Below are 27663 nucleotides of genomic sequence, written 5' to 3'. Positions count from 1 at the left end.
TTGCCCAGGCTGGGAGCCATTTTCTTGGCTCATGTTCTAGCTCAAATATTTCTTTTCCTTGAGTTCCTTCTGGGGTCTTAGAGGAAGAGAAAGCAGCCCTGCTGGGGTCGAATTGCATATTCCATGTGGTATATTCAGGTTCATGTTGACCTACTGCAGTCCTCCTGTCTGTATTGTAAGATAACTGTGTTTCCGTGTACTGTTCATGTTTATTTCCTAAATAATAGAGACTTTCATGAGTAAGTAGAAGCATGGATTGATATAGTTCTCTGAGGCCTCTCATTCTCGGAGCCTTGGCTTTTGCTGTTTATTTTTTTCCCAAGGGGAAACATCTATGGGGCTTCAATTTTAAAAGGCCTTTGCAGCGAATGTGTGTATGACATTACATTTTGATTGCAGTCATCCGGGGTTTTTTTGATCTGATATTTCTTTTGGGTAACTTTCCTAGAGCTATAAATAAATAGAAAGTGGATGTAACAACAATAAATTATGTACTATTTTTTGGAACCAAAATATTGCTTATGTCTTTGTACTACTAGAGAATTATAACTCCTGAAGTTTAAAAAAAAGAAAAGATCTATTAAATTGTGGGTAAAGAGTTCAGTGACCATGAAACTGTGTAACTCTTCTGTACGTGTTTGCATTGTACTCTGATGTGTGCCAATTTCATGTTTCTTGCCTACTGACTTAAAATCTGTACAAGCACCGTAACCTGCTGTAGCAGGCTTCTGTCATAATCCCGAGTATTCATTCAAACTGTAGAGAACAATACTCTAGCAATTACAGGCAATAAGTAATACAGCTAGTAAGAAATAGAAAACTGACAGTAAGCACAGAAATGATAACTGGCAGAAGAGAATTCTGTTTTCACTAATGTATTGGTATTGGCCAAATGTAGAAATATTACAAATATTTTGTGTGGGAAAAGTAAAGTGACGCATTTTCTTCAACTGAAAAAAAATGCTTTTTCTGTATTTACAGACAAATCCCCTCATTTCCTCCGCCTCGGGGATGTGGAGGTCAACGCGGGGCAGAATGCTACCTTTCAGTGCATTGCTACAGGGAGAGACGCGGTGCATAACAAGTTGTGGCTGCAGGTAAGGCCCAGTCGGCAGCTGGGCCAAAGAGCTCAGTCATTAGGAGAGCAAGAAAAGTGACCACTAAGCTGTTTTCGCTCTTGCCTTTTCCTGTGTGCTGTATGTGTATATGTGCACACAAGCACACAAGCGCGCGCGCGCGCGCGCACGGAACCGGCTCCCTGTGTGTGCTTACTTTAATGGATTGTAAATTCATGACAATCATTTTCTTTTTTAAGGTTGTAGCTGAACCCTAATGTGTCTCTAACGTTATGTACAAATACTAAAGAAAATTTCTCTAGACCCTTTCAAAGTAGAAATAAAAAGACATGTTTCTTTTGTAACATTATGAAAACTGAACTGAATAGAAGTGTAGTACTTACATAGGAACTGTCATACTCTGCTGAAGTGTTTTGAAAGTATTTTAAGAAACTCTTGGGAGTGCTTTCAGGAAGTATACATTACAAGGGGCAATTTAATTTTGTTTTCAGAATGTTTGTGTCTGAGGGTTGATCATAGACCTGAGGTCAAGACAGTTACCTTGAACATCTGAAGTCCCTAATAAAGGTCTATATTTAATTAACTGGGATTTAACACACAAGTAGAGAAAATATAAATGGTGTACATCAGAGTTATAAAAGAACTAGAGACAGGTTTGTAGACTAAGGAATATGCTTTATCTTTAGAGAATTTACCAGAAATATTTCAGCAAACCTGCAGAGCTCTGAAGTGAGGAAACTAGACCTCTGGCAGAGAACTGTGAGCAAAATGTTTAAAGCTAGGTGATATGGAAGGAAGAATATTCTCTGAATACCATTTTTATCATCATTATTATCGTAGTTCTATCTGTATGAGAATGAAGAAGGAGATTTGATAGGCTTAGAACTTTAAATTTCTAAGACTATGAGTAGAGATCTAAAAACCAAACTATTGTGAGTTTAATTTAGTTTTTTGAACATCATTATCCAGATTTAGTATTTTATTATATTATTCAGGGTGGTAAAATTAGTGTTGGGGGATAATCATTAGGTGCAGGTGATTTGGGATAATGGTTATAATAAATGATTACCACACCTAGTAGAATGTCTCATTATGCTAGGTGTACTTCATGCTGTATATTAATCTAATTATCACTGCTTTCGTAATTTGTACGATTGGCAAATATCAGGATACCATCATTTTCAGCCTAATGTGCAAAGGAAATGAGACTTTCTTCTTTTTGATTATACTAATTTCCCCTACAGATACTGCAATATATTATAGAATGCACAACGTATCTCATGAACCAAATATTAAGTTCATTTTCTTTGTTCCCTGTCTCTGCCAAAAGTAAATAGTATGATTCCAGATGCACTTCCTCATTACCTTGGTTTTTTAATTTTTTCGTTAAAATGGGAACATTCATTGATATTTGGTTCTGGCACCATATAGTGATTTTAGGAGATCGGAAAGGCTTGGTAGTCTACAACTGGTTTTGTGCCGCAGGATTTACTGTGACACTGCAGTAACAAGCATTATGTAGCCACAGATACCAGCTCTCAGGTGGCAACAAAGACTTCCTGGGAAATGCTGGGCTGAGTGGATTGCACTCACATTACCGCTCATCTTTGTTGTTGCCTATTGCATAGATTGGCCTTTTTCATTATAGTTTCTTCAAGTTTCCTACTGACAGTTTTCAGACATGGATGAAAGAATACACTGCATGAGATTTCTATTTCTCCTCCTTCTCTCGTCTTCTCTTTGTATTTACCAAGAAAGTGGATTTGTGTGTTTGTCTTAGACTTTGACATTGATGTTGAACAATTTTCAACAACAAACATATCCCTCTTATCTTTTCAAAAACAGTTTTAACTTTGTTACTAATACCACATAAATTACCTTAGCATATTCTCTTAAATTATTTTTTCATGTTGAAGAAATTTGGAAATATATACTTTTTTCTTTTAGGCATATTTTCAAAAAACAAAACAAAAATATTCTTTATGATGGTACCATGTATCAACCAGATAAGACCAATCCTTATGTGTATATGAGCCTATTGGAAAGTGGTCATAATTTAAAAATCTTACTCATGTTTTGTGAAAGTATTAAAAAGTAGTACACTTTGGTTCATAGTGAATCTAACTCATTGAAATATATGTCAAGACATAGTCAGTTGATGTAAGATAACATCCATAGTTCAAGAGCCCTCGCTCTTAATACTAACCTTGATTCTGACCCTCTTAACCCTTCTAACCTTGTTGAATATGGTGCACTTAGAGACTGCATTGAATTATTCTGGATTTTTATTTCCTTATCTATGAAGGGAAATGTTTGATAGAGACTACAGTCACTTTCAGCATCAAGAAGCGAAAGTAGGGCTTTATGTTACTTTTGATTGTCTGAAGCATGACCTTGATAACCATTTTTATTTGATGTAAGAATGTAAAAATTTTGTATTATTAGTTTTGGATAGAAAAAAGAGTCCCTTAATTTAAATTCAGTGTGAAAATAATAAAAAATATCTGCTGAGAGCACAAGGAATGAAGGTACTTCGAATAACTCAGTGAAAAGTCACTAGCTTTTAATCATGAAAGTAACATAGTAATGGAGTTGCGGTTACACCTGCCATAAATGAGATAATACAGGGTGACTGAAATTTTTAGTCCTTCAAAAAACTTAGATTATTTTATAGTGCACTTGTCTAGTAAAATGTTTTCTAAATATGAAATAAATTAACAAAATATACAAAAACATCTAGTTTTCTATTTTGAAAGAAGAAATGCTACACTATGGCTCTATGAAAGCACTAAGCATAATACCTTATCCTATTTGATATTTTAAGATTTTGAATATAGAGATACATTTAGAGAAATGTATGTCACTTGCCTATTGTTTCCAAATTACAATTATTTCAAATGTTTTCATTTCTTAAAATAGCATACCAATTTAGATGATTAAAAAGTAGGGAGGTATAAAGCAACATTTAATGAGATGCCTAAGCTAATCTAAGGTAATTCATATAACATATTATGGTGCTTTTGAAAGTATATGTATGTAATAATCTTTCTTTTAAGAATCAGTATATAACTACAAAAGCTTTAAAGGTCATTCACTCTAGATGTATAGAAAGCAGATATAAAATACATAGCTCAGAACAATTGTCTTGTGCATGCTGAGTAAAATTAAGGATACATAAAACACAGACGAATATTTTTGGCAATCTGATGATTGTCAGCAGAGTAGAAACATGGTGAAATCACAGGACTTTATGGAATGTGGTTTAAAAAAAACCACAATTCACAATATCATATGTTAAGAACCAAACCATAGACACTTAGAAACTATAGAAAAAGAGAATTTCAAAGGGTTTTAATAAATTCCAATCTTTCCTTTATCACAAAGCTCCACCAAGTAGCATGTATTCCAGACATACACACTTAGCCTTCTTTTTTCAAATTAATGATTTATAACATTTCCCACATAAACAGTTTTTTTCAATTGTTACAAGAGTTGTAAGAACTACAAGACTTGTAGAACTAAGTCATTTCAATCGTGCTCCTATGGAACTTCCAGTGGTAGAAGTTTGTTGTTCGTAATTTGAGGCTTAGGGTGAAACTCAGGTTATAGGTAATAAACTCATAAATGAAATTATATATATATATATACATATATATAAAATAAACTGAAATATTTAAGCATTATATATTTATTTTACTTTTATGAGTATATTTACCATACACAATGATTATATTCATTGAAATATACATTAAAACATCTAATTGTTTTCCTAAGAAGTGTCAGATAATTTTAATATAAGGAAAACAAAACTTAGCAATGCATTTTTATTGGTGAAAATACTGAGCATGATCTTTTTCTGTATATTTTATTAATATTAATAGTTGCTAATGTGAGGTATGGGAATCACATGATGAATATATGACCACATTACTAATATGGCACAGCAGTTGCATTATTAGCTATTTTTTCTTTCTTTTTTTTTAATTCGTGTGTTTGTAGTATGCAGCGATTTATCCTTTTTGGCAGAGTAGTAATTCTTTGTGTATAAATACCACATTTTCTTTATCTATTCATCTTCTAATGAACATATAGGCCACTTCCAAGAGTTAGCTATTGCGAGTTCTAATGCTGTAAATATAGGTGTGGCTGTATCCCTGTAACATGATGCTTTTATGTGTCAGTGTAATATGATATCTGTAACTCTTTCCGGAAGATAACTAGAAGGGGAAGAGTGGGTCAAATGAAATTTCTACTTTTTGTGTTTTGAGGAATCACTCTACTGATTTCCATAGTGGTTGCACTAGTTTATATTCTTACCAGCAATTTAGAAGGGTTCCCAGCCTAGCTATTATCTCAAATGAACTCAAGATATGCCCAACAAAAGATCAGTACAGGGCTGTCCATAACACTTTTATTCATAATAACTAATAATTATTAAAATACAAGTGTCCACTAACAATAGAATTGATAAAGAGGCTGTGATTCTTTCAAGGAAAGGGACACTGCTTAATAATGAAATAGAAGGAAGATTTGGCACAGGCAAGGGATTAAATCAGTGGTAGCCTGCTGCCAGGAGTTAGAGATTGGCCTGCCAGTGGGCAGGGGATCATTTTCAGGTAATATAAATGACAGGTGTCTTAACTGGGGTGTTGCGCAGTGGGTGTACATCCATATCATGAGTTAAGATCTGTCCAACTCACTGTATATGTCTTTAACCTAAATAAAACACAGGAGAGGAAAAAGTAAACATAGGACACATTTTTCTGATATTGAACTTCTTGGCAGGACTGATCCAACTATAACTGGCAATAGTCTATGAACATTACCTGTACCCTTGTCCCTCTTGTCCACTCAAAGTAATTTGATTTGGTTCCCAGATAATCAGGAGTGTCAGGTGAAATACTGCAGACAACATGTTCAGACTGTTCTGTGTTAAGAAAACCTTCTAACTGGAGGGTGGTAACAGGTTGAAATTGGTTGTACCATGACTTAGAAATTAGTATTCTTCCACCAAAGTCCAGTATTAGTGGATGCCTACATGGCAAATCAAATAGAACTCATTGCTGGAACATCTGTCGAACCATATGCTTTGGCTTCAGGTTCAGTGTAGCAACTAAAATGCTAATGACTCCATCCATCATCGCAGAGCTTGGCAGACACATATCACTGAATTGGGCAGAGCAATTCAACAGTGGAGTTATTAAGAGCAGAGAATTGCGGGCGTAGATTTGGTGGCACCATTTGTTTTGGTGAATTGAAATGAGGCTCTTTAATGTGTGCCTAGTGATCCTATGCAGATTGCCATCAAAGCTGTGGCAATTGGGCCAATCTGTCAGTAATCGCCGCAGGTGCTGGCGCGGTGCCCCCTGAGTGGGCCTGCCAAAATGGGAAAGTCAGCCGCCGCTTTGCCCTTGGTGAGGCCCTGCGCTGCCAATGCAGTGTGTTACAGCGAGTTTCACAGCCAGAGGAAATGTCATTCCTTATGGAGCAACAGATAATTTAAGCAATGGCTTGAGAGTAATAATTGGAGAGTGAAATTAATAAGATGAAACACAAACTGCTCCAAAAAAACAACCATAGAGAGGCTGACGTCTTGGAGTACCAACTCTTGCCAGCTGAGCACCAGTATAATGTTGATCTGAAACTCCTGACCATGTGATATTGTACCCATCCAAGCGTATGTGGTAGCCTTGTTCCTATGCTGTATGTGAACCATATACATACATTACCATAGAGTGGTGAAAGTCTGAAGCATGATTTTTACAAAATTGAGTGAGTTTGAAAGCCACAAAAATTTCAGCTAATGAAGTATGTCGCTACATTATTTTAGACACCAAATAATCCATGCCGGAGACCTTCTGTGTTTATTTATCCTATCAAATGAAATATTCAGATGTTTGTAGTACATTTAATTTCTTCAGAAACTTTACTGTCTCTGACAGTATATCTTTAGGGAATGTATTTAGAGATTTTACACTTAATATAATGAACTATAGTTCTCTGAAGAATTTGACCTGTGTCTAGGAACTTCAGTTTATAGTAGGGATTGATTGAAAACTAATCTGAAGGGAATTTTTCAAAGCAACCTGATTAAGCATGTTTATTTGTAATCAGTTAATATTATAGGCCATAAAAAATGAAAAAATGAAAGAAATACTATATAATAAAAATTGCCCTGACATCAACACTTTACTGAAAATCTGTGTTTTCTTAGATACTTGGCTTTAGGAGTAGCTGACGCAGTTCTGATACTTAGATTAAAAAAGCAATAAGCAATTACCAGGACAGGGAGTAAACATGAGGAAGTGATCCTGGAATGAACAGTGGGACATTGCACAGCTACATTTTGAGACATGTGGAAGATTAGATAGATTTCTTAAGGTCTTAGAATATACGAATATGTAAGATGGGTGTAGTAAGGTACTCATAGACCCTAAAGTATAATAATGACTTCCCATTAGAAACTTTATTATCAAGTATCATTCAGAGGTTACTAGAGAAACAGATATAACACAAGATATACAAGTTTGGCTTACAATGGTCAGCCACAGAGTTGGATGAGGAAGCTTGCAGAGGAGATTGAAGAGCCCAGCCCCAGGCCTGGAGCTCATTGCACTGTCTATGCAAGTCCGTATCAAGAGGCTGATGGGTCTGCGATGAAATGCTGAAGAATCTACGACAAAGGCCAAAGAGTCTACACCAGAAGGCTGAAGAGTCCCAAGTGGAAGCCGAACAGTCTGTACCAGAAGCCAGGAGATGACCAAGCTGAAGGTGAAGACTGGAGCTCCTCCAAAAAACTAGCAGCCAGTCCCTTCTCAGTTCCCTTTTATTGTATGCAACATACCTGCTCTGCAGGGGGATGGTCCTCCATACCCACACCATCTCCAGGCCTTCCTCTTGCACAGGCTCAGGATGAATACAAAGTAAGCACCCTGCCTCCCTGCTGAGTCGCACAGTTAACCTTCTAAACTTCTTGTGTTGACACAATGAACAACATCCCAGATCTGTAAGAGCATGTCCTTTTCACTCCAGGATGCAGAACTACTAAGTCACTTAGCCCAGCCTCTAGACTCCTCAAGTTGACACAATGTATCAACTATGATGTATCAATAATATCTAATTTCAAGAAGGAACTTTGTGATTGTAGGTAGTGAAATTACTGTCAGTGGAAGAATCCAACCATAATCTAGACAGGAACTTGGTGGAAATGTGGAAGACATCCTGTAAAAGATCCCTTTAGTCCTAAACAATGATCCTATAGCCAAATAAGGAAAGGCCACATAAAATGAAGGACTCGGCCATTTCAAGCTGAGAGTGAGCAGCAAAACTTGGACTGCTTAGTGAAACATTAGAGAAGACTTGATTGAGACCTTGAGGTACAAGTGCTGCCTGAAAAAGCAGAGATTGAGTGAGTGTGGTCATTACTGCAGATGTGGAAGGCAGAAGCACAGCTGTATGAGTGTGAAACGGGACAGAGGCAAAAGGAGGAGCATCTCACTGGACTGAGAGGGTCTCAGTGAGGAGCAAGGACAGACACAGTCACCACAGGGATGAGATTAGACCACAAGACAGCATCTGGAAGAAATGACTGCGATAGCACCAACATCAGTCATGAAGCCTTGAGATTAGACAGTGCCAGTAGATTTGGAACATCTGTGAGGAGAAAGAAGAGGAACGAATAAAGACACTTTTCTAAATTTCCTTGTTGTTTTAAAGGCACTCAGTGTGTTTGCTTTCTGCTTTTCTGCTTCTAGATTGTTTTGTCTGTAGTATTGTCTCCTTTCTTACTCCTTCCACCTTCATATTTACATTGAAACTATCCTTAGTAGGAGTGAAAGGTGAGACATTCCAATTCCTTTGGGCTCTGTTTGACCCTTATTATAGTTTACAGAGACAGTTTGAAGCTTGTGGGCAGAACCTCTAGGAGGTCCTGGTATCACTGGAAATAATAAATGTAAATTGTTGGTGTTTTGCTCCTGTCTCTTTGTGAACCTTATGGTCACAGAATAGAAGTGAGAAGAGTTCAGACCTTGTTTTTTGTGTTCTAACTTCTGACTTCTTGAATTCTGCTCTAGACCTAAATTGACAGATGAATTCTAGTCTGCTACTTAATTCTAATTTTCTCTGTTCATCTTCTATTTAAGCAGTAATGATTTTTCCGTGTATATCCTGAGTTGTAATCAATTATTATTCACTTAAGGGACCATGTTGTATTTGGTAGCTAACAGCATCTCTCTTCTAAGGCCTGCTTTTCCTTGGGAAGTTGGATTACTCTCCTTTATGTATTATATTTTTCCTTCATGGTCCTATGTAAATTGTTCTGCTCATAGGTCTTGAGATTAAATTGCTGACCATAAATCATGGATTTTCAGGTTTATCTTTCACCTTCTGGCATTCTGGATGTACATGAGTATGTAACAGTGAGCATGAGAAAGTTTAGTCATACTTAAATTTTAGGTTGTTAAGTGTTCCTGAAGTCATTTTGCTTGGCTTTCTATGATGTTCTGCATAAAGATTTCAGTACTTTATAGATGCAATTCTTTCTTTTCCTTCTTTAGTAATTTATAAGCTCTAGATATAATGCCTACAGATAACATATTTGATTACAGATGTGTGGATTATACTTTTTGTTCCTTATCTATCTCTTGAGCATGACTATAAAAGCTTGGTAATCATAGAAGCTCACAGATTTCTTCTTATCGACAGCTATAAATATCACGTGGCTCCTCTCTCTGTGCGTGAATGGTGTACTCTCGGATGGCTTTGTCACTCTACCCTTTCAGTGTGTTTTCCAGATGTGCCACGTTATGCACCGTGCAACTTTCTCATTGAGTTCCTGTCACTCTCACTGTAGTACGGAGCTCTGGCAAAGGCCTGCTTTCCTCCTTATGAAAAGCAGACTAATAAATAGAAGTGATATCTTAAAAGTAATTTTTTATACAATAAAACATAGCTATCGAGGGCTGGGGATTTAGCTCAGCGGCAAAAGCGCCTGCCTGGCAAGCGCAAGCTCGTGAGTTTGGTTCCCGGTACCGGAGAAAAAAAAAAAAAAAAAAAAAAAAAAAAACATTGCTATCGAGAACTATCCTGAAATAAAAAACTGTGATGACTCCATGAAAACAAATGCTACACAGTCCAGGCCCCAAACTTCACCAGCCACGTGCTCCACACCAGCCACATGCTTCACTGAGCTATCTCCCTCCCTGGCAGTGACCCCTCTTGTGACTTTCAGAAAAGCATTCCGAGACACTGTAGTTTAGTCTTGTATATTCTTTTAAAAAAGTCTTTGTAATGGCCTTGTAATCCATACGTTTGTCTTGTACTGTGTAATCTCTTTCCCTTTCTTTCCTCACAGTTTGTCTTTTGAGGCATCTGGGCCGTTTGGTGTCTAAGTTTCTTTGTTTTGCTGAGTGCATCCTACTATCCTTGTCTACACAACATATTATTCTTTTCTCTGTATTTTCTGCAAATTGATGGCCAGATCCAGGGTCAAGCTTGGTTCTTTGGCACCAACACAAATGGTGATCTGTATAATTACAGGAGGTGCAAAATGTATTTATTTCTTTTTATGATGTTCGAAACTGCTTATGGTTAATTTCCTATACTCTTTTTTTCTTATTTTTTGTTTTTTTTTCCGGTGCCAGGAATTGAACTCATGACCTTGCGCTTGCCAGGCAGGTGCTGTGCCACAGAGTGAAATCCCTGGCCCCAATTTCCTATACTCTTTCTCGGGGTTGAAAAGTGCGAGGTTCTGTACTTTCTTTTTGGTGTGATTTTTTCTGTTTGTTTGTTTGTTTCCTTTTCGTATTTGTTTGGTTGATCACAAGACAGTTCCCTTCACATACTGTGGTTACCTTCTGATGCAGTATATTAGAGAAAATAAGAATAAATACTCTAATCTTTGATTTTTTTTTTGGTAATTTTCAATTTAGTGAGCTCATTCTTTATGGTCCACCAAAGACGACTGCTTCTCTTTCTTTTAATGTTCTTATGAACTTGTGAACTTGAACGTATTCAGCAGCCTTAAATTACTGGTAGAGCAAGGATCCTTAAAATCTAGCTTTCCCATCTTTAATTACTGGGAATTTTCATGTTTCCTCCTGCATGCTTCAGCATCGCTTTAGTAGCTTTTGAGAGCTTCCCTGCTGCTTGGGTTAGTGGAATGCTTCCCCACATCTGGAATTGGCCTTTATTCCACTGTAACCTGGCTTATTTTAGTGAGAAGTTGTATTTCAGGACAATAATAGGAGTGCTAAGGAGGCCTCATTCTACCATTTCAGTGAATATAGCTTCGACATATATACGCATATATTTAAAGGCAAAAATACCTAAATAATTCATATTGATGTTTAAAATTGAAGCCTGGAAATATTTCACTTTCTCCTTTTCCTATTACAGCTTCTCATGTTTTTCCAGTTTAACATGCTTTGTTGTCCATGACTTAGTAAAGATAAATTTAGGACGTCTCATTACTCATTTGTTTTCTCACATGTTATTTTGAATATTTATAACATGGCTCCATTGCCAACTTATAGATACTACATATGTAATATATTCTCTTCCATTTAGCCCTTGTCCTGAGAGAAAATATGCCCACCTGCAGTTAAGGTGAAAAGATGCAGTAGTGAGGTGAGGGATAAACTGAGGGTGCCAATGTCTTTGCAAGGGCAGAAGGGGTTTTGAAATACATAGTGTGAAAAGACGTAGGCGTGTTCAGGTTCAAAAACAGAGATCCAACAGAGAGGAGAAGCAGCAAGAACTGGCTCGTCCTGAAGCAGAACTAATTGGGAAGATTGTATGGAGATGCTGTGGTAGCAGAAACTGCATTCTGAAAGACTGTTTTTATTTATGTGGTTTGTAGGGAAAGAAAATGTGGACTGATTTTACAGATTTATGTTCCAGGACTTTTGAACATAAGCTACTTTTTCTCCTCACTATCCAAGGGAATGAGCAGGAGTGCTGTAGAGTCCCTGGGCATGAACAGAGGAATTAATAAACACTAACGAAAAAGAAAAGTCATTATTGAGACTTTGTTTCCTTCCATTCTGTATGCAGGCATTTGCATACATACACCTACTGCAAAAAAGAAATATATATATATATGTATATATATATATATATATAAAATCATATATATAAAAAAGTATGTATATATATGTAATTTCAAACAGAGAAACATGACTTTTACAGTACATTTTAGCATTTAGGTATTTATTGCTAAGCCTTGGGTTTCATCCCCAGCAATTCAAATAAATAATAAGGCAATAAACTGCTACTTTTGTACTATTCAGAAAATTGTTGAAAACATTTTTCAGATAGCCTTTTTGCATTCCGGCTTTCTATCTAGTTTTTGTTGAAGGTTTTTTCCTTGAGATTTAAATGCACGTGCACACATACACACACACACACAGGACAATTGGTGGAATACTGGAACCAGTGAGGACCAGAGAGTTGTGAAGTTTATAGAAATTTTAAAAACCAAAAGATACCACATTGATGGTTTGAATTCCCTGGAAACGGAACTACTGAACCTCAGAAACTAACGAATGCTATGAATGAGCACTTTGAATTTTGGTTGAAAAATTAGCTGTCCTGTATTTTATAAGTGCACTGTAGTTCTAGTTTTCTTAGTTTGACTGTTACATTGTATTTTATTGAGACAGTAAAACTCAGGAATGTTCGAACCTTCCTCATATTTAGCTATTATGATTGAGGCAAATTTCAACATCCTGCTATATATTTCTTGACCCTATATACAATAGTGATTCAGATATAGGAATACAGAAATAAAATTGCAGCATGCTGAGGTTTGTATATTTCCAACTTTTATAAATAGTAATAAATCATTTCCAAAAATCACTCCAACAGCTTAGATGAGCAACAGGAATTTTATTGCTTTTTGGTTTCCCATGTCGATTTCTATGAAATGATAATGTAAGTGTTATGAAAAGGTACCAGGGATACTTAGCATTTCACCAGTAAGAAATGATGGATGCTCTAATCAAGTCCTTCTCATAGTTGTGTCTTGTCTTTGCCTGCCCTTTGTCTCTCTGCCATATAGAACTTTTAAAATTTAAATTAACAATCTCCTTTCATGGTTATTAGTTGTATACATTTTCTTATTTACAGTCTGTCCATTTTTAATTGGGCTGTTTATCTTTTTTCTTGTTGAACTATGGAAGATCTTTACATATTCTTGCTATTTATCCTCCAATGGTTATATCTTTGACAAATGTCACAGTTTGTGCCCCTTTTCATTTTATTTATGATGTCTTTCATCATATAGAAGTTATAAATTTTAATGTAGTTGAAATTTTCAATTTTTGCTTTATAGTTTACACTTCTTGGTCTTGTGTGAGATACCCTGATATCATAAATATGTTTTTCAGTTTTTCATTTTAAAGTTGACAGCTATGCCTTTAACATTTAGGCCTTTTTTGATTACCTATTTAAAATGTATAAATTGGCTGTCATTAATGCCAAAGAGATAGAAGCTTGCAAAGGGTACACAGTTTGTGGTGACTCAAAATTATTCATCAGTATTTTATTGTCATGCTGTGACAAATACTTACTACATAGTCGGAATACAGAAATGTGTGGGTCTCACTCTTGACTCTGGTGGACCAACATAGTATAACACAGGCAGTATATAGGCAGTTTAACAAAAACTAATATGCATTCTCTGGGAGGGTGATGGTGGTGAATCATTTGAATTCCTGTTAATACATACATCCTGGCATAAGAATTTTATGGAAAATTGACATTACTACCATAATGTCAGCTCTACCCCCTAGAAAGAATGCTTGTACTTAACTTGTGTCCTTTTCCAGATTGAATAGCAATGGCAAAAATTTATGGGTCTACGTAGATACTTTCCTGCTAATTTAGCAACAAGAATAATATATCACAGATATTGACTACTTGCTAAAACGCTTTTGGTTTATGGAAAGGTGTAAGGACTTGTTCTTAAAGATTGGTTTCTGTTTGCAGAGACGAAATGGAGAAGATATACCTGTAGCCCAGACTAAGAACATCAATCACAGAAGATTTGCTGCTTCCTTTAGATTGCAAGAAGTGACAAAAGCCGACCAGGATTTGTACCGGTGTGTCACCCAGTCAGAACGAGGTTCTGGTGTGTCCAATTTTGCTCAACTTATTGTGAGAGGTAAAATGGTTTTCATTTTATGAAATTGCATGCCTTTATTAGGACAAAAGCAACTTTGGAGGCACACTGTTACAAAAATTCTGATAATGTTTTAAGGTAAAATTAAGTCCGCAGTTGTAACATTCATCAATGAAGTTTCCAACAAGTATTTGCTATTAAAAGAAATCTGTTTTATAATGCTTTAATAGAATAAAATATATAAATCATTTTATGTCACATTGTTTTCATCTAGTTTACCTTTCAAATTTAAATCAGTTTCTTCCTGTTCAACACAGGTCTACAGATATTGTTGTGATGCTTTATTTCTCAAAATATTGTAGCACTGAAATCATGGACAAAGATTTTATTTCCTTGTAAACCTGGAAAGTTCATTTTGTGCCCATCCATGGGCTGCAAGGAAACATGAGACTTGTCTATATGCATGTTAATATATTTTACCACGCCTGAAAATATATTTTATCATGCTCAATAATGATAAGGTTTACATCATCTACAAAAGTGTGAAACCCCCATAGTAAATGTAGGCTAATTCTGGCCCCTGTTATGTCTCAGAAAATTAGAACTGCTAAAAGCATCTCAATAATATTTTTGGATGTAAAGTCATTAGAAGAATATGAAAGATTTGGCATAACAGTATGTTTCTGTAGTGAATTCTGGAAATATATGTGCAAATAACAAAATGTACACTGCATTCATTCAGAATTTACTGAATCCTGAGTTGCTGCCGTGATGGTTCAGATGGAGCAGAGCAGTGAGAAACACAGGAAGCCGAAGACCCCAGCTGGGGCCGGGGGGAAACATGAGACTTGTCTCTATACCTGTTACTGAATTTTACCAAGCGTGACAATAAATTTCCTCCACACCCATTATTTCAAGCCTTGTTGGATTTTAGTCCTTTAAAATTTAGTAGCACAGAGAATAGGAAATTGAAATTAAGGTTATGTGGTGATTTGCCCAAAGTCTAATAATTACAGACGTGGCAATTCAGAATAAAAGCCCACGTTCCTCTCTTCCTGATGAGCTCACTGTTCCACCTCAGCTTTCTCTCACATTTGCATTATTGAATAATCTTGTTAGCCTCCTTTATAATTCTGGTACTAGGAGACCCCATTGTTCATCAGAACAGTTAATCTTTGCAGGTTGAATAAAATTTTATTTTCAGTGAAGAGTCTCATGTCTCCATTGTCAGTTTATATTATCATCAAAAGTTCATAAAATTGTGGCCCTTTATTTATTAAAGAAAGGGAGAATGTGATAATCCTAGGCCCCGGGTTTCCCATGGAGGAAGCACTGCTAATATGCCCCTGTATGAGCGTGTGCTCATCTTTCTCAGATGTCTCAGTCACTGGAGCCGAATTTTGAAAGCTGAGGGTTTCCTTGGGACCTGTCCAGGTTAATGAATACGCTGCGGTTAGAGGGAGATGGGTGTGATGTTGAGTTACCGCGCTCACTTTACATCACTTAACTACTCTGTGTGCATCCACTGTGTGCAGACGTGAGATGGATGGATGCACAACAGTGCACCTAGAATGTCTTTGGATACCTGAAATGATATATAATTTAGTTAAGTATATATTAATATAGATAAGGGTATTACATTATATACATTTCTATGTGTATATATACATTGCTATGTGTATATTACTCCATATAGTTACACATATATTAAGCTGCAATTTTGTTGTACGTATACTGTTCATCTTGTAATTTTTAAAATTTTCTTTTTACATATATTGCTATATGCAAAGATGTTTGAGAAGTCAGCCCAAGTTGTATTTAGCGGGCAGATTGTAGAAGATAGTGCTGATATTTTGCTCCAGACCCTTTCTATATGGGTATAGTTCTTTTTTTGTATGGACTTTTTTGGTTTTTTTGCCTTTGTTCAGAAGCAAAATTATTTTGTCATTATTAGATGTCTCTTGTTTGTCTTTTTTGGAGACTGTGCTGCTGAAGGGATCCTGAACTCATGGGTGCCGGTGAGCAGTCTATCCCTGAGCTGCATCCCCACTTCTCCTTTGCTTATGTTGACTAAGAAGGAGATTTTATTAATTTACCAAAGCTTACCGCTTTTTACTTGATGATAACTGCAGTATTTCATTAAAATACGAAAAGAGGATCCTTAAATTTCATGGAAAACGTTGCCATTATATTATTTTTAGTAGAAAATCCTTCCATTTATTAAATATTTTTTTAGACTATATATTACTAAGATAGGTTTCAAATATAAATAGGGCTTTAAATGTATTATCCAGAGTCTGCCGACACCACAAAAATGTACTTTGATTGTCACGATAGTTTTATTTTTTTCAAAAGATTTTAGGATCTTTATCTAATACTAACAGATAATACTTTTCTTGCTGTGTTATTTGAAAACCAATATAGATGAATAAGGTTTCTTGTTTTTCCACCAAATAGATATTACTAACCAAATACATACCCCTGGGGGTCAGCTGTCCTGGTGTTGAAACAGTCCTGGAAATTAACCATGATGACAGGTCCTATCTCTCACTGGCACTTTTAAAGCTGACATCCTGTTACATGGATACAAAAGATGGTAATTTTAAAGGAAATTTTGGGGGCAGTGATATGAATAGTCTTTAATAAGAGCTGGCATAGTATTGCCTGTTGTCAAAGATGACCCATGGCTAATAGTTTATTAGTGCATTTTCTCTTAAACTGAAAGTGACAGGGCATGCTTAAGGCTCTTTTGTTGATGTTTGCTGTAAGGGAAAATTTCCCCGCAAAGTTCTCATGCTGAAGAGTATTGATCTGTGTGTTCCCATAGCCCCTCAGAAGAGGAGGGGTGGGGAAACGGAATTCACTTTGTCATGACTGTAGTGTTGCTTCCCAGTCATTTTGAGTAATGCATGCAACTTTTGAAAGCCAATCTTTATTGACAAAGAAGTTTTTACAGAGACGAGCTTAACAGGAGACTTTTTGTTCAGTGATTTTCCAAACTTGGAGTGTAAAAAATGTGACATACGTATTGAGGTGGTGTTTACCAACTTTACACGAAAGCACAAACTTTATTCTCCATGTGGTAGATTGTTTGACCCATTCTCGGCCTCCTCTGTGACCATCTTTGCCCACCTGTGTAAATCAAAACCCACTTTCACCTGTGATCAGCTGACTCACAGTAAACGTCTAAAATTTCTCTGCTTGCTCCAAGCGACGCTCAATTTTTCTCCTGATTGTTAGATTGTTATAGAAAGCATTTTTTAAACCTGTGAAACTATAATAACCTCTTAAATTTTAAATGTGATAAGTTCAGTATTTAGTTTATTGTTAATGCTTTGATTTTTATATATCAGTGTCAACTATTAACCGTTATCAAAATGCTCTAGACATAAGTATTCAGTTAGCATATTTATCTATTCATAGTGAATAACACTGCCCCCTAGCTAAAATTGGAGTGAATATCAATCCATTTATACAACCTCACTCGAAGTATGCATTGAACTTTACTCAGAGTTGATGTTTAAAGTTATAAAAAAATTCAGAGTGATATTGGATCTTTTCCTTGTAAGGCAATATAAGCCAGTTTAAAAATGAGAGTATTCACTGATTTTTATAATGGGAAGATGCCACGGTAGGCTTCAGGGTTGTTTGGCCTAGCCATTAAGTTTCTCATTTATTTTCAGTTCTTTACTTTGCAGTCAGTAGTTTTGGATTCTAAGCCAAGCTCACCCTCGTGGTCATAGGATAGCAATATGGTTCTATGCTTCTTTGTTCCCATACAGTTAGGGACTAAGAGGATACTGTCTCCCACTATTGTCTTCCATGCTGCACTCCATTTAATGATTTAACAAGCAAACAAACAAACAAGAAAAAAAAACACACCAAAAACAACACCTGTCCCTCCTTGCAAAAATAAAACAACATGGCTGGATATTGAAGAGTTAAGTAGAATGTCCATTAGTGACCTTTGGTACACAGGTCTCCAGAAGATAAACTGTGTTATTGAGAAGTAGTTATTCATTCGATCAAGTGAGGTAGTAAGTGATGAAATATTTTAAGAGAAAGCACAACAGATCCTCAAATGGTGCACAGAGTAGGGAATGTGATAATATTGGAAAAGGCTGTTACCACCCCAAGTCAAGTAATGGCATGGGTCATTTGGTAATACGTCCATCGTAGCTCATTTGGGGAGTGGTGAGCTATCAGTGATACCATTTGCTTAGTCCCAGTTACCCAGCACACTTGTGAAGAAAAAAAGAAGTTAAAGCTAACACAAGGTTCCTACCTGAACTTCTTAGATTCTGCTCGTATTGTAATTTTTTTCATTTCTTCAAACCTGCCTAGTTCATCTTTGCTTCCTTGAGCACCTAGCTCAGTCTTTGCGTAAAGACACTTATATCAAAATTAGCAAAGAAATTGTTCATTTAAGTCGGAGCAGTGGGCCTACCCCTGTCTGATTCGGGAGAATGGTAGGGAAGCACATATCCCTGACAGATGGACTGAGATGGGCTGGGACACAGGAAGTGATGATGACAATTGTAATTTATAGTGTTTCAGCAGCTGCTTTCCTTTCTCAAAATAAGAGTGATTTTAATTTAAAATAATTTTCACTTGAAGAATAATCTTGACTTGACCAATCTTGTAGTCGTTCTGTACATAGCAGTTAAAAAGTCAGGTCTGAATATTTGATATTTTTATTAGTAACAAGGATATTTTGGAAGTGGTGAATGCGACATACTTTACTGATACACTGTTAGTTGGTGCCTAAAAACTGAAATTTCTAGCTTCAGACCTTCAGCAGCCCACTTAATATCACGCAGTATTGATTTTTAACTAGTTTTCATCGCAAAGCTGTCAGGTTCATGAATTCCTACAAAGATCTTTTTTTACTGTATGTTGACTTGAAAATCCCTTTCCTTCACTTTTATTTTGAAAACTAGTCATCTAGATAGGAAGCTTGGAGTTATTTCAGAGAATGCAATTTAAACATCTCTGTTTCAAAATGTATAAAGCAGAATGAAAGTCTTACAGAATGTTGAAATCACATACTCATTTTCTCCCAGTACCCTGACAGAGTTAGAAACACACCCGCCCAATGCATATCAATGACTTCATTTTTGAGATGACACCAGAGTCTCATATTTTAAATTTCTACTTTGCTACTCTTGAGTTTGATAAAGGAAATATTTGGAGTCTCCTTTCATTCATCTTACCTACTTGTAATTCAGATGATTCAGTGTTTAAGATGTCTGGTACATATTTAAATTCTAAATGAAACAATGAATATGAGGTGTTCTTATTTCTGCTAATCTACCCTGGTACAACCAGAAACTGGGTATTGATTTGAATTGGTCATCTAATCAGTTTTGGAAGAAGACCTTTTCCACAGTGGAAAGTATTAAAAATAATGATAGTATCTCTTTTTTATTTAAAAGTAGTAGAGAAATAATGAATTTTATATTTAATGTTAGTGTTAACCTGAACTCAACATTATAATCCACTGTCCTCTGCGCACTATAATTTCAATATTTTTCTCTAATTTTCTTCTCCTATGAATTTTTTTCATTGCTACTTTACAAGAATGGTAGGCAACAGCATTTGTTTTAGTCTAAGTGATTATTTTCACTTTATGTATTTTCTCTACATTTATTCAAGAAATAAAGGCGCTGTGAGAATCCTTTCCCTGAGGGCATCTGTGTACTGCCGTGGGTGACTTACGTGTGTAGCTCAGCAGAATGTTTAGCAGCTGAGGGCCTGGCCACTGCTCTACTGCTTTTTGAAGTGATTCTCTGGGGAGTTTGCTTTTGTTGGACCATTCTTATTAAGAATTCACCAAGATTCAAGGGAGAAACAGAATCATTTACATGCCAAATAATTATTTCTCTGGAACTCAAGGGAATTTGATTTCAGAGTGCTAATAATAGGTATCTACCCTCCTTCTGAGCCTCTCAGTTCTCTACTGTTGGTATTTGTGATAAATTTAATTTGGTCCCACTCCTACCAAGGGATTTGTATCCACTTCATGAACCAACAGTACCTTTGTTATTTATATACTGCTTCCTGTTCACTATTTTTCTTTCCCTTATCCCAAACTCAAAAGAAAGCAGCAAAGTCAATTTGCACTAAGATTTTTCAGTCCCTCTGGGGGCTGAAACTTCATTGGAAAACCTAGCCAGCATCCCTGGCAGAGCGCTTCGATTGGTAACAGGCACTGAGAAACACCAAGGAATAGCGAATATGGGCTCAGCCCTTGAGCAATCTGGAACTTGGTTAGTTTTGTGGAAAAGCGTAGAATTACTGTCCTAGCACAGAATTCTGACTTCACTTTCGATCACATGTTTAATTTTGTGAGAAAGCAAAGGTTCTCTAGCAGATAAAAAGCATTCAACCAAAAAACCCAGAGCAGCTAGTTTTCCCACCTAACATGGGAAGCACGTTTGCTCACTGAGGACTGTATAGAACGCTAATTGAACAAAACTCTGTAGCTGGGAGATTAAAATGAGCCACAGATAGCAGAGGGTAACGGGCAGTGCTAGCGGGGTAATGAGTGAGATGGCCATTTACGTGTTATGCAGGAACGCTGCTTCCTTGGTTGCAGTTCTTCAGCTCCTCCTTCTCTGCACTTCATTTTTAGGAGAGTCGGTTCAAGCGAGATTCCTTATTAGTGTCCAGTTATGGGAGGGTTTTTAAGTTTCGCAGTTAGCATGAATTATTTGCCACTTAAAAGGTTACAATATTTTTAAAGGCTAGTGAATAAACTTTCAGCTTACAAGCGTAATATAATCAGGAAATTGAATATTAATAAAGCTACAAATAAGGGCAGGCAAAGAAAACCAGAAACATTTCCAAAATATTGTTTAAGAGTTCTTACTAATAAGGTACAAAATAATATATTCCTACATATTATCAATAAGTTCATCAGAAACAACTTGTTTACAGGTTATCATAGCACCATGGAAACTACTTGCCTTTCCATCTGGATTAATGTAAATGATGTTCCCCCTTTCCTAAGAAATATCTAATTTAGGGCCGGGATATAGCTCAGCGGCACAATGCCTGCCTGGCAAGCGCAAGGTCCTGAGTTCCATTCCCAGTACAAAAAAAACAAAACAAAAACACGGAAATATCTAATTTAGTAATTGTTAAAAATGAACAGAAGTGCAATAACAACAAGTAAATATAAACATTTATATATTGTTAGACCTCAGAGGGGATTTTATTTTCTTCATAATGTTTAGGTTTTTTTAAAAGAAACATTTTGTCCTTTTGGTAGTAAAAGTGAGGATTTAGGGACAGACCAGTGGCCAGAAATGAAAGAATACGACAAAATCTGCAACAGCTTTCCTGAACACATAAGTCTGCAGCAGCCTCCCATGCAGCAGTGTCTCCACTCGGATGTGTGTTTGTGGAGAACTTCTGACCCCTGAATGTATTCTATCTTCCTATCAAGTATAGGGACAGAGTTACTTTTTAGTTCTGGATATATTGTAAGATAATTCTCTTTTCCTCTCCAGTTTCTGCTTTTGGAGCCCTAAGAATATTTTTTGCTCTTCTGTTTCTGTTGTGTTTCTGTTATGAATCCACTTTAGCTGTGATGATACAGAAACTGTGATTGTATCAAAACAAAGAAGCAAGGTAGCCCGGTGCGGTGTGGTGGTTCAGTCCTGAAATCCCAGCACTTGGGAGGCTGAGGCAATTGACTGCAGTGAGTTTGAGGCCAGTCTGGGCTATATATCAAGACCCTCTTTCCCCACTCTCATAAGAATAATTACTTAGATTTTTGTAGGCAGAAATTTTATCCTCTCCGTCTTTCACATCTTCGGAATTGTCATAAGTGTTTTCATTCATCTCTTTGTAGATATGGAGGGTTCCATTGCTACTCTCCTGTTACCATGGGAACCCCTGGGGGATTCCTTCCTGTAAGGAGGAAAGCAGACCTTCCTTGTCCAGGAAGCCAGACGTCCCCTGGCCACTGTTCCAGATTCCCTCCCTGTCCCTCACCTCTTCTTCAGTTCACGCCCAGCGTGACTAAGAATACTCCCGTTTCAGGGTCTCTGCATTTCCTACCTCCTCCACCTGCACGTTCTTCCTTTTCAAATATATATTCATTTCACATTCTTATTTTATTTATGTCTGTACTCATTTTTCCCCAAATACCTAAAGGCTACAGGGCCATTATTTTCCAGCACAGAAGGGAACTCATTGATTTTTGTCTCACAGATTTTTTTCTTCCAAAGTTCTGTAGCTCTGGGTTTTTAAAAGCTCTCTCTCTGGTGCCTATTCTTAGTAAATATGTGCAGAACCCGACAGTCAATATGTGCAGAACCCGACAGTCGTCTGTAGGGTTTTAGCAACGATGAGTCTCCAGCACATAGACGTTTGTGCTGTGTTAGTTCACCGCTGTCTTGCTTTATCCATATTTTACTGCACATTCTCTGGCTTGCCTGCCCTTTGCATTTCCTGCTCTGCCCTGTCCCTTCACCCTCTTCTCTGTACTGCACTTCTACCAAAAGCCTCCTTTGTCGGCCCCTTCCGCAGGTGCATACCTGCCCCAAGCGGCCAGCAAGGCCCTGTGGCACTCAGGAAGTCAGAACATGCTTTTTCTGCTTCTGCTGACCTCCTGCACATGCCATGTAAACTCCGAGTGTGCCCTTGTGGTCTCCAGGGCCCAGCTGCTTCTGCCTGTGCTCACCTTCCATCCCACAGCAGCCCTTCCGTCCTACACCAACCTCCCACAGTGGCTTCCTGCACTTGCTCTCGTGAGCCTCGTTCTTCACCGTGGACTTGACTTTCTCTGCCCGCAGTGCTGTTTCACCAGTCTTGTTTTTTTTTCCGGTACCAGGAATCGAACTCATGTCCTTGAGCTTGCCAGGCAGGCGCTGTGCCGTGTTTCACCAGTCTTGACACACAAAGGCTGCATCCCTGACAGTGCGTTTTCTACTGAATCACTGGGTTCAGGGAGTGTTCTCTTTTGCTCATTTGTGACTGCGTCTCTAGGACCAGTATGACAACCAAAGTCCAGCAGATGTACTCAGGTGTTTACTGTCACAGAAGCAAGAGCAGGGCGGCTTGTAGAGTTCATGTGAATGGCAGGGATTTATTGTATAGGCACAGGAGCACGGCCCCACCATTGCCTTTGATACTCAGCAAAAGCACAGAGAAGGAGTGACATTTAATCTGAGCCCCGAGGGGTATGTAGGATTCAGAACATAGAGAGAATAGTATTAGAAAATGCATGTTCCTGTGGGCCAGGGTTAAACAGCGACTAAAACAATGTTTTTCAGGGAGGATATCTGAGAGGAGTTTGAAATTTTACTTTGAGGTTTTACTGTGGGAGAATTTGAATGCTAGGCTATAGATATACGTGTTATGTCATCGGACTTGGCAACCTTTGGGGGTTCTGGTGTTGCTTACTCACACCCCATGTCTGTCTCAGGTAAACTGGGCTGGACATGATTTGGGGAAAGAATCTCTTGGAGAGAGTAAGTTTAGGGGCCTCTGACCACCCTAACAGCTTGAGACAGTGAGCTGTAGAGAAGGTCGAAAGACCAGAGCCGTGGGTATGGGAGCGCGGCGGAAGTCCCTCGAATGCCGCTACAGAATGCCGGAGGGAGAGGAGTTACGAGCTTACAGATTTCCAGCTTGGGCTTCTAGGTGAAATTGCACACAACGGGCTTTAATTTCAGAATGCTGAAGAACATATTTGAGGGGATAGACGATCGGTTTAGTTGTCCACTTGGAGTGGAGAGGAGAAATCTAGGCTTAGAATCTTGAGACACGTCGTTAAAACTCAGATTAATTACAGTGTATGCGAAAAGCACTCAGTGCACGAGGAGTTGAACACCAGGCTCTTTGCGCACAGCAGTTCTTTACACTCTGTCAGTTTCCATTCTACACCCTTCAGCCAACACTAGGAGAAATCCGTGTGTTGTTAAACTTAGGATAAAAGCACGTGTCTTCAAGAAAATGAGACATTTAAAAAAAGAGAACCCTGGCATAGCTGAATAGAATGTGTCCTTTTTTCTTTATTGCTTACATGAAAATACATGTGAACAACATAATTTGTGAATGTAGTTTTCTCACCACTTCATGTGGATGTATGGAGAAATTTAAGACTGCTAAGTGAAAATCTTTTTCATTGCAAAACATTTTACTTTATAAAAAATGAAGCAAATCTCTAAAGACTTCACCACTTTCTGTGCTCTTCAGCACTGAATTGTTGCTAATAACAGTGCTCCTGGACCTCTTTCTTCCATGAGGTTTTTAAAGGTTTGGGAAGAGGGAGATTTTCTCTCCAGGTCTTTTAGCCAAGAGCGTTTCTCAAGCCTCAAAGAATGTCATTTACTGCAGCAGGTGATATGAAAATATTTACTTAAGGGTAGATAAAGAATTTCTACCTGTCATAATTTTCCTATGTTAAAACTTCCACGAGGTTTGACATTTCTGTGTTTTGTGCAGTTTTGCTGAAAAGTGGGTACCATGACCAGCCTGGGTGGTGCGCGGCAGTGATGACGAGCAGGGTGTTTGGTATTCACCATGGATGGTGGAAATGCAAGATGTCAGAGAAGCCATATATTAAAGAGAATTTGAATTGGAAACTGAATCCCAACCTGCCACTGGGAACATTTTGATCATTTTGATTTATTAATCTTTTATAACAACATTCAGACAAAACTGAATCAAAATTTTTAGTCTTGGATAGTTTATGGTACACCAACCGCCGTGTTATCAGTATCATTTTTGAAGGTTCTCTTGGCAGTGAGGAAAGATGATAAGAAAGGGTGGGTGAGGGGCTTATTTTATGACGCAGTTTTCACCTATATGCGTTGCATCTAACTTTAAATTCTTCTTCATATTGTAATCCTGATAAACATGTTTTGTAATTTCAGTATATGAAATATATTAATATTTTGATATCCTTCACACATTTGTGAAACTCTGATTAGTAGTTTTCTGATGGAAATGTTACACTTACATATTTCCTCTAATATTTTTTCATTTTGGTGTGTGTAGTTGTACAGTAGGGGCCTCAGGGCCTGGTTTTGTCTATGTTTGTGTGTCTCGCTGTATGGATAAATGTTAAAGTAGAAATACTAATGAAATAAATCCTGCAGCCTTAGAAATGCCTTTCCCTATACATATTAGAAATCTCTACCTCAAACTTTTAAAAATCACCTTTCAGCATGAGCAACCGTGGGTAGTGTTTCCTGCACAGCATCTCCATGATAAAGAGAAATCAATTACTATTAGAGAGGTGCTGTAGGTTAAAGACATTACAGGTTCACACTTGGTTTTGCAGGCAGGAAAGGATACTTAGCTGTGAATCAGGGATGATGCAAAAGATGGATGAGACAGAGTTCAAGGAGCAGTAATGTGAGGGTCCAAGACTATCATTCCCAGCTGTCTCAGCAGCAGTGATGGATGGCTTGGTGGCAGGAAGTAATAATACCAGATGATGAAAGATACATCTCAGCAGTTTGAGCCACAGCGCACCGTCTACCTGTTGGAGTTCTGGGGAATAATGACTCCTGATTTGCAACCAAACGGGTTTGCTGCATTTAGCAACCCAGATTTTTGGCAGCTGTAAAGGAAGCAAGCAGCATATCAAACACTCTTGCACATTGTAAATTTAATTACCTCATATTTATGCATAGTGGTTGTTGACAGGAACTTGTAAGCTATGCTAATATGGTAGGTAATTTGTTACCTCCAAAAATCACTTTCCATGTGTCTTCTGATCATTATCATGAAACATGATAAATGATCTAGCCCATGAGGTATAAATGAAAATGAAATGGATAATTGGATCCTATGTCTAAATTGTGCCTGGAATCGTCGCAGCAATTATAATTGAGTTTATCTCATAAAAATGCACTTGGCAATGTATCGTGACCTTTCATCGTCTTGAGCCAATGGTCTTTGAGGAGCTACTTTTATGATGATTGTAAAAGTTGCTTTTTTTTGGAGCGAAACATTCTCCACCATCTGAATTTGCTCTTGCCTTATCCTCTTACATGTATTACTTAGAACGTCTTATTTATCTACAGCGGGATGAAGCAGACAATAATAAATAAAATCTCATTTTTTACTGGAGATAAAGTGTTTTGTTGTTTCCAATACCTTGGTCAAGTGGTTGAGGAGCAGGGCAACATACACTGAGATTTTCTTGCTGATTACGTCCTTTATTATCAGCTCCCCTTAGATAGCCTGGAGGTGCCTTCTTGCTGAATGGTGCATTTACTTTGATTCTTGCAAAAGTCATTCTGAACTGCCAAAATGAACAAATGTATTTTAAATATCATAAACATCTATTTTGCCTTCTTACTTTTTGTTTTATTGTAAGCATAACATTACTAATTTATTCACTGATTAGATTACTATTTTTGAGCAGTTACTCTAGGGTAATCACTGTGTTTGTTGGTGAACAGTGAATAAAAAAGAAAAAATAACAAAGATATGGAATAGGTAATCTTTCATCATATATGTGTCTAGTCTATATCTATATGTTTTCTACTTATTCTGTAATATTTTTATTCAGAGCCTTCTTTTCACGGTGGGTCCAAGAAGTTTGTAAATGTTCATTTTGTTCTGCTGTTTCTTATTTCCAACTGAAATCTGTTTGAGGTTTAATTACTAACAATGGTATCGAAATTAAAATGTTACCTGGCAGTGTGACAGGCCAGTGAGCAGGACATGCGCCTCCTCGTGACATTTTTGGCTTTAAATGTCTTCATTTCCCTTGACTATTGGTGGTGAAGATAGCATATTGGAACTGGTAAGCTTATTTCTGTAGCTGATGGCCCAGTCATTTAGTTTTCTTTCTAGTTCATGGAAATTTAACAAAAAAGATCAGAAGTGTTTAGGAGGAATTGTAGTAATAAGCGTATAGTTATAATATTTGCAAAGTGCCTGGGCCTCTGGTGGATGTCTTATGTATCGTTTGGCTGTTCTCAGCAATAGTGCTTAGTGTCCCTTTGTACCCACAGGGAACCTGAGCCTGGCGTAGACTCCTTTCATGTAGCCCTAGGAGACTGCCCCAGATTGGAACCCAACCATGACTCCACCCATCTTATCCTTTTCGTTTTCATTATGGTGACATTAGGCTACACAAAACTAGCTGAAGTTGTAGAGCGGTGTTCAGAAAAATGCTATTTGGTACAAAATTTATGTAACTATGACCAACAACCAGATTTGTGAGTTTTTTTCCTTTAAATTTCAGTAATGCTAGATAATGTTACCATGTTGATTACCGTGCCACTTTAGGAAGATTGTATGACTTTAAATTACTTGACTATTGTTTTTAACCTCCTGTTGCCTTGCCCAGAAGCATTATAACTAAAACCTGCCATTTTATCGCCCTCATTCTCAGTAGAGCAGATGTAGTATCTTCCCTAAATCACCAATAGGGTATTTTAAAAACTGTTTCTGACCAGCATTCATGTGTTTTCCCAAAGTCTGATGAAC

The 27663-nt window shown here is 37.3% G+C and overlaps 1 protein-coding gene across 1 annotated transcript in view; it reads left to right on the top strand.

Moving 5' to 3' along the window:
- Window positions 1–27663, top strand: part of Ptprk (protein tyrosine phosphatase, receptor type, K) — a 395867-nt gene that overhangs the window by 143608 nt on the left and 224596 nt on the right. Inside the window, exons 4-5 of the mRNA XM_013516643.1 lie at window positions 982–1097; window positions 14067–14241. Of these exons, the coding sequence (XP_013372097.1) occupies window positions 982–1097; window positions 14067–14241 (291 nt within the window). The remainder of the gene's footprint in view (window positions 1–981; window positions 1098–14066; window positions 14242–27663) is intronic.

Source organism: Chinchilla lanigera, unplaced genomic scaffold (assembly GCF_000276665.1).
Source record: "Chinchilla lanigera isolate Chin_1 unplaced genomic scaffold, ChiLan1.0 scaffold00035, whole genome shotgun sequence".
NCBI lineage: Eukaryota > Metazoa > Chordata > Mammalia > Rodentia > Chinchillidae > Chinchilla > Chinchilla lanigera.
Note: the sequence above shows the minus strand (reverse complement) of the source record. Positions and strands in the feature narration are given on the sequence as shown.